Source organism: Ruditapes philippinarum, unplaced genomic scaffold (assembly GCF_026571515.1).
Source record: "Ruditapes philippinarum isolate M1 unplaced genomic scaffold, ASM2657151v2 ctg6216_1_1_1_1, whole genome shotgun sequence".
Lineage (NCBI taxonomy): Eukaryota > Metazoa > Mollusca > Bivalvia > Venerida > Veneridae > Ruditapes > Ruditapes philippinarum.
In genome coordinates this window covers 3,984-18,522 of record NW_026861758.1, presented here as the reverse complement: position 1 = coordinate 18,522, position 14,539 = coordinate 3,984, and the positions used below count along the sequence as shown (strand labels likewise).

Here is a 14,539-nt window from a genome sequence, read left to right as displayed (position 1 = left end):
GATATGGTGATTGGTCATGACCAGCAGATGACCCCTATTGATTTTGGGGTCAAGGGGTCAAAGGTCAAGGTCACATTGACCTTGTAGGTAAAAACGGTTTCCGATCAATAACTAAAGAACCCTTAGGCCTAGGAACTTCAAACTTGGTATGATGATTGGTCATGACCAGTAGATGACCCCTATTGATTTTGGGGTCAAGGGGTCAATGTCATAGTGACCTTGTACTTAATGACTGTTTCTGACCAATAACTCAACAACTCAAGTTGCCTTGGTTGATATTTTTATGTGCTTTTGGTATACACATTTGAAGGTCTTATGTAATATAACAACTTGGCTGTCATTAATGAGGCCTATGTGATTCATAAAATTTATGTATATATTATTTGGTAAGATTTTTAATAACTTTAATTGCTGCACACAACCTATGGGGTCACAATAATTATTACCTTGTGACTAGTCATGACCAGTAGATACTAGATAACCCTTATTAATTGCTTGTTCACTGGGTCAGAAGTCATGCATAATAACCTGATCACATGACAAATTGGCTGCCGATAGGGGGCATACATGTTTTACAAACATATCTTGTTTAGTTTGCATTCTGTTGATATTTACAGCTAAGTGTTGGTGTTGTTATATTTTTTTGGTCCTTTGGGATTAATATTATTAATGCCAGCACCATTAAGTGTTGAGAATTGAGTACCGCTCAAACCGGTGCTAGGGGGCATAAGGGCTGTTGCACTTATTCATTATCCCTCATGTACAGACTCAATCGAACCGAGTCTGCAATTTTCAGTAAAACTTTCAGACTATCAAATGACATTGACAATGTTGGTATGACTTAAAATTTAACAAAAAAAAATAATCGCCACAAATTCATGTAAGGGACATATCCGCTTTTTCCTGTATTTGATCATGATAGGATATCATTATGTATGATTTAACAACCTTACTCCTTGCAGCAACCTCAGCCCACAGTTATCTCCAGTTCTCAGCCATACATGCAGCAGCCAATACTGCAGACCTCAGTTCCTCAAATTGTCCAGAGTACGAATCTTCAGCCTGCGCCAGCACCTCAGCCTCTAGGACAACCACCAGTGGGCCAGCCAGTCTCCTGGGGCGCTCCGCCTGCATCTTACTCAACTATGCCAGCAGGCTCGGCCCCTGGAACAGTGTACTCAGTAGTACAACATCCAACCCAGGTACAGTATATATGACCATACCCATGCACCATAAATTTAACAGTCGAGTCCTTTTTAAACAAACCAATCTAAATTTTTGTAAACTTGAACATTTGCAGACCTTGATGTGCATAAAATTTGATAATTTAATTATATCCCCACAAACGAAGTTTAGGGGGAGTATACAGGAGTCAGCTTGTCAGTCGGTCGGTCCACATCATGGTTTCTGGACGATAACTAGAGTTTGATATTAGGTATTGTAATCAAACTTGGTATATAGCAACCTTATGTGGAAACTCTGGTTGGTATTGCATTTGGACCCCCTGGGGTCAAGGTCAAGGTCACCGTTACTAAAAATAGAAAAATGGTTTCCGGACAAGAACTAGAGACCCAAGTTGCAATTACAATTAATTAAAATATTTCTTTGTACACAGTTGATAGTTTGTGTTCAAATTTTTTTTTCAGACTACTTTTTTTTCAAAAAGTCAAGTTGCTGGTGGGTGTATTAATCACCTTCAGTGATAGGTCTATTTTTTTATGTAACTACGTTAGAAAAAGATCTGTACCTTAACCAGTGCTGCTGATTTTCCGCGGATTCGCGGAAATCCGCGGATTTCGTGAGCTCCTGGGTCATTTTTGAGATCGATGTAAATTGAAAAAGACAATAAATTCATTTGTCATATTTTATACAGTACCCAAAAACCGGCACGCTTCGGCTTGTATCGTTACGCTAGCCGCCTATGGTACGTCTGTAAGCGCTTTTCTCATTGGTCAAATCGAGTCTTTTCCGGCATTCTATTTTAGAATAACCAATCAAATTACAGTTTACATTGTCACTCTTGTCTGTTGTCAAAATGTCGGATACTACAGTGTCTCTGAATGGCTTTAAAGGCAACCAAGGAAGTCAAATTTAGAGTCCAGGAAATTGATTTTAGGGCATACCAAATCATCAGAATCCAGGAGCTTCCGGGGGCTCTGCCCCTGGGCCCCTACCAGGGCTCTGCCCTGGACCTGCAAAGGTTAAACCCCCCCCCCCCCCCCAGTATTTTCCTGTGATTTTGCAATTTGCTGTTGGCAGCCCTGTTAACACTGTAATGGTTAGCTCATACGAGCAGGTAACACATAAGTGATTTAGTTAAGCCTATAGATTTTGTATAACTGAATGAAAAATAGGTAATGTTTAAAAAAAAAAATTTTTTTTATCAATTATAAACTATAAGTGATATTCTTCTTACATTCAAACCTATTAAAACTTTTTCCCAGTCCATGACTTTTGTGTGCTAACTTTCATGTAAACTCTAAATTACGGTGTGAACTCGGTTGACTGTAAATTTCTGTATCATTTTTTTTAGAACACAGAAATGATAATGAGCTCGCCTCAAGCACAAACAACTGTTGTGATGACATCATCTAACGGTAGTGTGCCCACATCCTCGGGCTATGTGTACAAGACAGGGCCAGTGGAGGAGCCCAAACGAAGGTTCACTGAGGAAAAACAAGATGATAAACTACCAGAGGGTCTCCTTGGATACGAGGTGTGTACAATAAATGCAGTTTAAACTTGACCTTGCTTAATTGGATTAATTGAAAAGCCCTGCTTTTAAGTTTGAACACTTTATTGGTAGTGAAAGTATTTGATAGGTTCCAGCTAAATCCAACAGCAAACTGAATAGAGTCTGGTCAAACTTGTATGAAAGGACAAGTATTGATGGCATAGGCGTGTACTATCTACTGCTTTTTCCACAGCTGCTTAAGAGAATAGTACCGAATATGATTTTAGAAAAAGTTGTGCACCTCTTCCAATTTATCAATGAACATGTTTATTTAGTTACAATACCGTAATTAACTGGATAGCTGTTTCTTCCATAACTTGCTTACACTTGATTATTTCTTACATTTAACATATTGATTATTTCTTACATTTAACAAATTTAATTTTGTTTATCTGTTTACAAAAGCTTTTACATTGATTAATAAAATTCTAAGTTGAGTTGTAACATGAAGACTGACAGCTTTGCTCAATAGAGAAAGCATCAGGTGTGTAATTCGGGTGCAATTGTTGCGATCCTCATATGGATGAAATCTTCTGGTAACAATTGATAATGGTCATTAGGTGTAATGGTCATTTATATTGAATATCAGAGATATGACTAAGAATGTGTAAAAAACCATAGAACCAGATAAATAAATAAACATGTATTCAATGTGTATTATACATGTATTGAATGGTGTTTTATTTACCAGCATGGACCTCCTCATTTAACTAACCTGATGGTACAGCCAGGCCAGGCAGCACAACCTCCACCCCAACAACCACAGCCTGTTCCCCTTCAGCAACCACCCCAACAGATGACAACAACAGTAAATGCTGATCCTCAACAACAACAACTGGTGTATGGCCAACAGGTAAATGTTTATGTTTAACTTTTCCCCTTGTTTGAGTTAGGTAATAATCCTGGCCTACTTTGAATATGAAATATCCATTGATAATTTTAAAGGATATTAATACTTAAATGCTAATACTAAGCAGAAAACAGTATGCAGGTGGTCAGGTGAAACAAATTGGCCATACATACATACTTGTTTGGCTTAAGGCTGGTATGGTAATCAAGTGAAAATCTTTGCTAGTTTTGAAAGTTTGTGCAACTGATTTCTTGTCATTCAAATATTTGAACTTTTGTATCAGAAAACAAAATAAATTGATTTTAACTGCTTATGACACTGAAGTAGTCAATAAAAGATGCCATTATGTAATATTGCATTGTTAATCTTAACATGCATACACTTAATATTGTGATGTAAAAGCTAAAAAAACATGCATGCATAGATGTAATATTTTGTTTCTGTTGCTTGCAGCAAGTAATACATTCTCCACAGCCAGAGGTACCGCCCCCACCACCTCAACAACAACATTTAATATATGGTGGACAAGTTGTACATCAACAAACAACAGCATTACAACAACCACAACAACAGTTTTCTGTTGTCAGTCAGCAACAGATGCAGCAACAACATCAACAACAACACATTTTTCAGCAGGCTCAACAACAACAACAGCAACAACAACAACTGCAGCAACCACAATTAACACAATTACAGGAACAACCTAGGTATGTTCTAATATAATGTCTCTAGAGTTTTTAAAGGCTGTTGACTTAATATCACTTGCCCCTTATAAATAACTGTTTGAATTCCTCTTTAAATTATTTCAATCAATTGCAGCAAGTTTTCGTAAGGTAGATGTATCTTTCTGGATGCTTGCATGCATCAGAAGTAATGTTCTGATCTGTATGTTTAGTCATTCACAACCACTAAAACTTGCTAGATACCATATTTGTTTAAAAATGTCATTTTGAATTTCAACCCATTTCCATAAATAACTAATTCAGATATTTTCAAATATGCAAGACAGACTTAACTTTATTTAATACAGCACTTAACCCATGATAGCATTGTACTATGTACTTTTCATAGACCAATATTTTATTTTGTTCTTTGGATGTAAAATGTATACACTGTATAATTTTTTAAAAGTATATTACAGTATATATATATTACGGAACGTCGGTGGTTCTACTCAGGTACCCGTTCATGCCTGAAATAATGCACGGAAGGGCACCTGAGGTCTTCCTCCACCAGTAAAGCTGGAACGTCGCCATATAACCTTTACTGTGTTGGTGTGACGTTAAACCCATTAAAACAAACAAACAGTTTATATATAAGTTAAATCAGATTTATCTATGTATTTGTTTAAAACTGTATTTCAGGGTGGAAGGAGAGCTACAAGTTACCCAGGCTACAACAACTGCCAATCCAGGGGAGCCTCCAAGTGAAGACAAAGTGTTGATGCCTCCACCACCACCTCCTGGTAACTAACAAAAATATAAGCCGCGCCATGACAAAACCAACATTATGCGTTTCAGTTTCCTTTCTTGTAATAGGGTTTGTAAACGAACAGCATGGATCCTGATCAGACTGCGCGGATCGTCGCAAACACATTATGTTGGTTTTGTTGTGACGCGGCTCAATTATTATTTTTAAGTTTTTGTCAATAAATACTGTTATTTTATTGTTGTTTCCTTATGCAGACAGAATATAAAATCTTAACTTTACTTAGATCATTGGATGTTGTCAGAAATGTTCCTGAATTCAGGATTTTTAGACACTTCCAATAAACATGTATAACTATAAAAGAAAGAATGAATTATTTATTTAAGATTGCTGGAATCTTTTGCATTACTACTTTCACCCATTACCTGACAGTTTTGGTTGCATATCATCACCTTAGTGCAGTAATGGGTTAACTTCTATGAAATTCAAATGGAGTTAACCAGTTACTGCACTAAGGTGCTGATACATGCAGTACAGCAGTTATGTTGCTGACATATACACATGTGGTTTAAATTTAATCATTTATTTCTAGTTGTCAGTTTAAAGAGGCAGCAATCACCTGGTCTATCTCAACAACCAGGCCCAGAACAAAGAAAAAAATCTAAAGGTAAGAAATATTTTTTAAGTTACATGTTTATATTAGATTTCATTACATTTTATAAATTGTATACATGGGCTTTGAATTTAGAATCTTAACAACATTGATTTAATGTAGTACATACTAACTGTACATTCAGAATTGACAGGCATGTTTCAGCAACAATTTCAATATATTATTGTATATAAAAAATGGTATTTATAGTTAATTGTCAAGTTTAATGCATGATAAAATTCTATTGTAATGTCAATTTTTTTTTTTGTGTAATGTTTGGCTAATGAAGATTAATTTCAAAGGAAAAAAATAATGAGAAACTATTAAAAATGCAATTTAAATTAATGAAAATTTGATTGTTCATGATATGTTACTTAAAAAATATCATTATTAACCAGGTTTTCCGAAGGAAAAAACTGGTTATTAGATTGAGGTATGTCGGCAGGTGGGTGGGCGTAAACAATTTCTTCTGTGCGTAACTCCTACATTTCTCAACGGATTTTGACCAAACTTTCACAGAAGCTTTGTCATCAAGTGCCCTGGCGCATATTGTCGGGGTTTTGCGATTGGATAATATTTGACCTAATTATGGCCCTTTGTTATTTTTCCTTACATAGAATATATAGTGAACAATTTCTTCTGTGCGCAACTCCTCCTATATTTCTCAATGGATTTTGACCAAACTTTCACAGAAGCTTTGTCATCAAGTGCCCTGGGGCATGTTGTCGGGGTTTTGCGATTGTATTATAATTGACCTAATTATGGCCCTTTGTTTTTTTTCCTCATATGGAATATATAGTGAGCAATTTTTTCTATGCGCAACTCCTCCTATATTTCTCAACGGATTTTGACCAAACTTTCACAGAAGCTTTGTCATCAAGTGCCCTGGCACATATTATCGTAGTTTTGCCATTGGATTATATTTGACATAATTATGGCCCTTTATTATTTTTCCTTATATAGAATATATAGTGAACAATTTCTTCTGTGCGCAACTCCTCCTTCATTTCTCAATGGATTTTGACCAAAGTTTAACAGAAGTTTTTTCATCAAGTGCCCTGGGGCATATTGTCGGGGTTTTGCGATTGGATAATATTTGACCTAATTATGGCCCTTTGTTTTTTTTTCCTTATACAGAATATATAGTGAACACTTCTGTGGCAATTCATCTTACATTATTCATGTTTTACATTGCACATAGTTAGATCGTTTGTTGCTTGTATTTGTATTTCAAATACAACATATTTATCTACAATGGTGATAATTGAAAACCTGGTTTCGTAGCATTGCCATGTTTCTTGTTTAATATTAAATATAAAAGAAGTGAAAAGGGGAAAAAGTTAAATTTGAATTGAAAAGGAGAGAAAATAGGCACTAAAGGTTTTTGTTCAATGCTTGGAAAATGAGGTTTGAATTTGATTGTGAACAAAAAAACCCAGTTTGATTAGAATTGAGGATTAAAGAAATATCTAATATGAATTCAGTTTTTATTTTAGACTTTTCAAAGAAAAGGGAGAGCTACTGTACTCACCCAAGTGTCAGCATCACACTTTAATTAATTTTTTTGTGTACAAGTTGGTATATTTAAAACTACTGAAAGGAATGGGTTGAAACTTCACGCACTTGTTTCAGAGCATAATATGAGGTTACTGTTCAAGGCCTATAACTCTGACATGGATTTTAACAGAATTATGGCCCTTTTTGAACTTAGAAAATTTTACAAGATCAAGGCTCCTGTTTTACTTTGACACACTGAGAATAGTCAAGCATGCACTCATACCAACAGCACTTGTTGAGATTATGGAAATTGATATTCATATTACATTTAGAACTTTAGCAGTACACTGTACACATTTTGATAGAATAGAAAATCTATTTTACAGGATTTCATGAAGAAGAAGATGATATTGATATACCATCATCTATTGCAAGCCAAGCTAAAGAAATGAAGAAATTCTCCTTCAATCAGTACTCCAGTACCCCTCAGTTATATACAACTCAAACAGCAAGCTCGTATAGTCAATATGGGGGCGTGGCTCAAAATGGGAGCCAGTCACCAGGTCAGGAGTACCAGCATGATCAACAGTACCAGCAGCAGCAACAACAACAACAATATATACCTGATGGTCAAAATGCTGCCCAGCAATATGTCAGTAAGTGAATGAAAGTACACTAATATAGGGCATTCAGTAAAACCAATGGTCACCCAGCTAATATAATGCGGTTTTCTTCATTGATGGACTTGACAATCTCCAAGGTCTTTCTCAATACTTGTAATCGGGAACTTGGCAAATCTGAGTTTTTCCAAGCTTATCCCACGGTACAAACAAACTTTTAGCATAATAGTTTCATGGTGCACTACTGTTCACAATTTATGTAATAAATGTGTAGTGCTTATTGAGTGTTCTTAATGCAGGACAGGACATATTCATAATTTTGCCTGATGAAGGTTACACGTTTGTATGTGTTTTGATTTTGTGCTTTGGCTTCTGAATAAATTAGAAAGGATTGTGTGTTTTTATTTCAGGCATGAGCAGTCCTCAGGCAAGTGTATATGGTCAGTCATATTCACATTACAGTATGGCAACATCACAAGGCTACAGTCCTAGCACCTCACCCCAGCAACCTCCCCCACCACCACCACCACAGTTTGATAACCAAAGGGCAAGGTCACCTGACATTGGGGATAAAGGTCGAGGGTTTAATCCTCAGTATGTGCCATCGTACACAAGAGATGAGAACAATTTGCTACGGCAACCACCACCTCCCCCTCCACCCCCTGCTCCAGGAAGGTCAAGGACATTTTGGTCTTGAGAAGGTCACTTTGAAATCATTTGTTATGTGTTCATCTTTCAAAGGAGAGTATTTTCTATATTGAAAATAATAATGAAAGGTGCTTCTGTGCTCCTCCACAAGTGCTTGAAAAGAAGTTGTGGTGGAATAAAGATGTTGTGTGTACATGGTGTACGTTTTTGGTTATGAACCAAGAGACGACAATATAGTGCTTTACAAATTTCAGATGAATTTTCATTTGTTTGATAACAAGAATGTAAAGATTTAATGTGTAGTTGTATTGACTGAGGTGGACAGTTTCTAACCTGCAATGTGATGGAGAATAAAGGATATGTGGTTTAGCTCATATTAGCACGAAGTGCTGTAATGTGAGTTATAAATGTGATAACTCAGTTTGCTGGTATCTGTTCATTATTATCTCTTAAGGTTATACTTCACGTCTAACCCTGATAACAATGCTTCCTTTTACAGGTCAAGTTTGAAGATCTGTCCTTCAGGGTATAAAGAATGTTACACAGTCTTAGGAGAAATTAATTTTCCTTGTACTATTACCAAATAAAGTGCATCTTGTTGGAAAATAGTCTTAATAAATCAAAACAGTCTTAAGTAATAAAGATTGAAGTTAACAGTTTGAAAATTGGGCCATCTGATATCAAAATCTGGGTTAAAATATTCATAGCAAACCATTTGAATCCTCCACAGGTCAAAAGTTCAGCCCCTTTTAGTTCGAAGTTTGGCAAGAAAGCTAAATTAAAATCAAATCTAAAGAATAAAGGTCTGGATACAGTACAAATCTTTGGACTGGAAAAAAAATTGTTGCCAAATCTTAAAATATGGTTTTTAAAACTGCTATCTGAATAATTTTTGTTTTAAATTGCATCTTTTATTACAAATAGAGAAACTTTTAACTTTAAATTACCGTCATATTTACACGAAAAGCTCTGGTTTTGTCATCATAGCTCTCTTGTTTTAATAAGGAAAATGGTGCATGATGTTCTATATATATATTCTTGACTAGGAATGAAAGTTGTAGATCTACATTATGTATTAGCTTAAATGATAATGATCCGTTATGTGTCCATATCAAAGTGCTATTGTACAGTAAAGCTGAAAATTTTGCAATCTGAGGTTAACAATTATACTGATGTGACTTATCAGCTCTACCATTTCATGCTAGTGGGGTTGATACAAGACTTATATCACCATTAGATAGCCAGGACATTATCTGTATATTGAAGAGGTATGACCAGGTATTGTTTTAATGGTTGATGAATTTTAGTGTCTAAATTATTAAGTCCCAGACAATAACAACTTGTGTGCTGATACTAGTAAATGAAAAGTCTGTCATTGAAGTTTAGCTAAGTAAACATAAAGAAAAATAATAATAATGTAAAGTATTATTACATAAATAATACCTCTTTGAGGCAGAAAAAGTAAGGAGTAACTGTAAAGTTTTTGCTGTAGATATTGTTAAAGGTTTATACAGAAGTAAGTTTGGTTCATGTTGGGATATATCCCTAAATTCTGTAGGATAACTTCTAAAATAATTTGTTGTATGAAATAATGATCATTACCACTTTTCTGTGTTTATTGGTCGTTATAAACGAGGTTTATGTAAGCATATAATTATTCCAAAGCCTTCAAGTATTTATTGCCATGAAAAATATGTAGAAATAATACATATTTGTTATTTGAGATGTTATTAAAGATGTATTTTTACAGCTGATAACTTGTTTAATGGTGATTAAAAATGTTGGAAAATACTGCATGTTGTTTTATGTTCTTCTTTTTTTTTAAGCTGTAAGATTCATAACATTAAGCTATCACATTCTGATTCATCCGAGTTATGTTGACATATTCTTTGTTTCAAAAATACCAAAATGAACTCTGCTATTACAAGGGGATTATATACAGTCTGCCTTCTATATAGATGTGATGTTATATATAAATAGTGACAAAATGAGTAGAATTTATACAGACTTCTTGCATGCATTGAATAGATTGAAGTATAATTCTTACATGTAACTGCTGCCATGTAAACCAGATTATCTACGGATCCACAGGGGTATTGAAACTTGTTGGTAACTGGGATATATAAATTGATTTGGAAATAGAATTAAAATTCTTTGTGTTACACTAATAAAAGTATTGAACTGACAGTTAACAACAGCTGAACAAGCTGGGGTCAGGGTCTGACCTCTTTAGTGTCCTTAAAATTATCAGTAACTTTTATCAGGGTCCTACAATTTTATTTGCAGTCCTTGCTTTAATTTTACTGTTATGGAAAATTTGGCAAGATAAGGCTTATTATCCCCTGCCGAAAAGGCGGCGGGGATATAGAAATAGTCTCCTTCTGTCCGTCCGTCCGACATTTTTGTCCGGAGCATATCTCAAAAAGTATTTGAGTTATCAACTTGAAACTTCATAGCTGGATAGACCTCATTGAGGAGGAGAGCAGTGCACAAGAATGATAACTCTATCCAGCATAATTTTTGAGTTATTGCCCTTTGTTATTTTTCATACTTAATTTTTCACCTGAGTGGAGCGTACTCAAAAAGTGTTTGAGATATCAACATGAAATGTCATAGGTGGATAGATCTTATTGAGGAGGAATGCTGTGTGCAAGAATGATAACTCTTTCCTATATAATTTTTGAGTTATTGCCCTTTGTTCTTTTTCATACTTTTTTGTCGGGAGCTTATCTCAAAAAGTATTTGAGGTATCAACTTGTAACTTCATAGCTGGATGGATCTCATTGAGGAGGGGTGCAGTGCACAAGAATGATAACTCTACCCTGCATAATTTTTGAGTTATTGCCCTTTGTTATTTTTCAAATTTTGTCCAGAGCATAACTCAAAAGGCCTTTGAGATATCAACAGGAAACTTCATAGGTGCATAGATCTAACTCAGGAGGTGTGGAGTGCACAAGAATGATAACTCTACCTTTAAAATTTTTTGAGTTATTGCCCTTTGTTATTTTTCATACTTAATTTTTCATCTGAGTGGAGCATAACTCAAAAAGTGTTTGAGATATCAACATGAAATGTCATAGGTGGATAGATCTTATTCAGGAGGAATGCTGTGCACAAGAATGATAACTCTTCCCTATATAATTTTTGAGTTATTGCCCTTTGTTCTTTTTCATACTATTTTGTCCGGAGCTTATCTCAAAAAATATTTGAGGTATCAACTTGAAACTTCATAGGTGGATAAATTTTACTGAGGAGGGGTGAAGGCACACAAGAATGATAACCTACCCTGCATTATTATTCAGTCATTGCCCTTTGTTATTTTCAGCCATCGGTATTCACGTAGGTTTCAAATCTGTAATCACTTCAGCCATCAGTTTTCATTACCAAAAGACCTCTTAAAATGGAATTATTCTGCTCTACTACATATACATTCTTCCAATGAGCAAACACATTCGGCATCTTGTTTTTACTGCTTTTATACCTGTACACGTTAGTCTCCAGAAACAAAAGTATATGCAATTAATTTCATAAAGAGGTAGCATAAAACACATGTTCGTAATACATGTACATGTTCACTGGAAATGACGTGTAGATATACAATTCTTGGGGATATAATATGAGCCGCGTCACGACAAAACCAACGCAATGCGTTTGCGACCTTCATGGATCCAGACCAGCCTGCGCATCCGCGCAGTCTGATCAGGATCCTGTTCGCTTACAAACGCTATTACAAGTAGAGAAACTGATAGCGAACAGCATAATCCTGATCAGACTGGCGCAGGCTGGTCTTGATCCATGCTGATCGCAAACGCATTGTTGGTTTTGTCGTGACGCGGCTCATATCAATTCTCTTGAATGAAGTGTATAATATTTAAGCTGAATTACATTCCTATATTGAATGAACAAGATTTAAGAATTTCTTCACCAGAATAAATTGATATTTAACCCTTTCCCTCATGAGCATATTGTGAAAAATGGCCGTTTTCATTGAAAAGCCTCCTGTTACAAGTTCAAACTGCTATGAAACTATGAAGAATGCTTCAATACTAATCAAACTTGGCACACATGTTGACTGGACCATTACCTTTGTAACGACATGCTCAGTCTTAAATTTCCTGTTACCATGGCAACGAGGGGACGTCTCAAAATCGCCAAAAATCGCTATTTTGCCCAAAATTTATTTCAAACTGCTGCAACTTCTCAAGGGATTGAGATAGAGTCAAAGGCTTTTCAGCGTTGGTTACACGTTACCTTATGGTCGATCTGGGGTCATTTTTAGCCTCTCACAAGTCCAAAAATTTCTTGGCGATGAGGGGGACTACCGGCCCCCTTCAAACCCCCAAACATAAGGGGGCACACCCCCCTTCTGGCAACCCCCTGCATTGTATCTTTTGGATGGGGGCGGCGCCAAAAAAGTGCTCACTTTTTTTAAGCAACATTTCTCAAACGAAAACATGTATTTGGGGCCAAATAGGACATTTTTTTTCACTATTTGAGGCCTAAAAGAGGGGGTTCGAAAGTGCGTTGTTTCGCGTATATATGAGGTAAAGGATTAATATGGAATTAATAGACGTAATCTGGAACTGGGCAAAGTGGGTATTACCAGCTAATCTGTAGGTACAAACTAACCGTTATAGCTTCACGGTGCACTACCCATCACAATATATTAGTCAACCTGTTGCGCTTATTTTCAAATCTGTAAAGAGTTTGTAGCAGGGGAAAAAAAGAGGATTAGCTGGGGAAAAAATCCAAATAGCCTTAATTCCGGAGTAAGTCTATTCAACAACACTGATAATACCAAGAATGATGATCTCTATCTTTCTGAACATGAAGACAAACTATTCATTTGTAATTTTATATTGCCATACAACACAATGACACGTCTCATTTACATATAACATAAATGTAAAATTAAAGAGTGAGACCAACTTGCTGCAACTTTTGAGGAAAACACAATAAGAACATGTTATTATATAACAGAAAATGTGTAATTAAACTTAAGTGCTAAGGCAAGCAAAATGTTTTTTTTATCATTATGATTACTGATTTTCAAATATTTAACAAAATTCTTAACATTCAATAGACGCCAACATATGACAAAAGTGTTGAAGAAGGAACACATTTGCAGTAATAGAGGTATTCCATGGTATTGTCAAAATGTGACATTTGTGAAGTGATTGTCCATGGTGTTACGTCAGAGTGTAACATAAGAATTAATATACTAGAGATTTTCCATGATTTTCTGTTACTGTGTGACATGCGTTGTAATAGATGTTATGCTGTGTCGGAGCCTTTCTGGAGTGTTAAAATACGTCATCTGCATTAAGCTTTTCCATGGTGTGTCAAAATACGACATCTGCATTAATTAAGATTTTCCATGGTGTGTCAAAATACGTCATCTGCATTAATTAAGATTTTCCATGGTGTGTCAAAATACGTCATCTGCATTAATTAAGATTTTCCATGGTGTGTCAAAATACGTCATCTGCATTAATTAAGATTTTCCATGGTGTGTCAAAATACGTCATCTGCATTAATTAAGATTTTCCATGGTGTGTCAAAATACGTCATCTGCATTAATTAAGATTTTCCATGGTGTTGTTTCTGAAAATTTTACACGCAGTAATAGAGATATTCCATGTTGCTTTTCTTTTTTGTGTCGAAATGTAACATATGCTGTATGTAATAGAGGTATTCCATTTCGTTGTGTCAGAGTTTGACATCTGAAGTTACAAGATTTTCGATGGTGTCGTTGAGGCTTACAACAAAGTTACCGTTAACACGTACCTGTTTTGACTGCAACATTTAGGAGAGATGTGTGAAAATTTTTTTTTAATCTTTATTTTCCAGTCAGTTGTCACCTTGTCCTCCATCCCTCATGTGGTAGTGAGAAAGTTGCCAGGTCAATTCTGTAGTTTAGCGTAAGCGCAAAATGACGGAAGGATACGCACAACAAATTATTTTAGTTCATAGAAGACTGATAAGGTAGATAGTGTAAAAATTAACCCTCCTTGATTCGTCACAACACTCGGCGTTCATCTTTATCTTTTATAGATGTTCCATTTGTTATGTCAGTGGAGGAAATTACATGTATAGTCAAAAAAAGTTGA

The 14,539-nt window shown here is 35.5% G+C and overlaps 1 protein-coding gene across 1 annotated transcript in view; it reads left to right on the top strand.

Moving 5' to 3' along the window:
* The window catches only part of LOC132716721 (uncharacterized), a 28,301-nt gene extending 18,078 nt beyond the window's left edge, over positions 1 to 10,223 (top strand). The window contains exons 16-23 of the mRNA XM_060700042.1: positions 963 to 1,202; positions 2,534 to 2,716; positions 3,426 to 3,587; positions 4,038 to 4,291; positions 4,949 to 5,049; positions 5,605 to 5,679; positions 7,548 to 7,817; positions 8,192 to 10,223. Coding sequence (XP_060556025.1) covers positions 963 to 1,202; positions 2,534 to 2,716; positions 3,426 to 3,587; positions 4,038 to 4,291; positions 4,949 to 5,049; positions 5,605 to 5,679; positions 7,548 to 7,817; positions 8,192 to 8,478 — 1,572 coding nt within the window. The 3' untranslated portion in view covers positions 8,479 to 10,223. The remainder of the gene's footprint in view (positions 1 to 962; positions 1,203 to 2,533; positions 2,717 to 3,425; positions 3,588 to 4,037; positions 4,292 to 4,948; positions 5,050 to 5,604; positions 5,680 to 7,547; positions 7,818 to 8,191) is intronic.
* Positions 10,224 to 14,539: the final 4,316 nt, after the last annotated feature.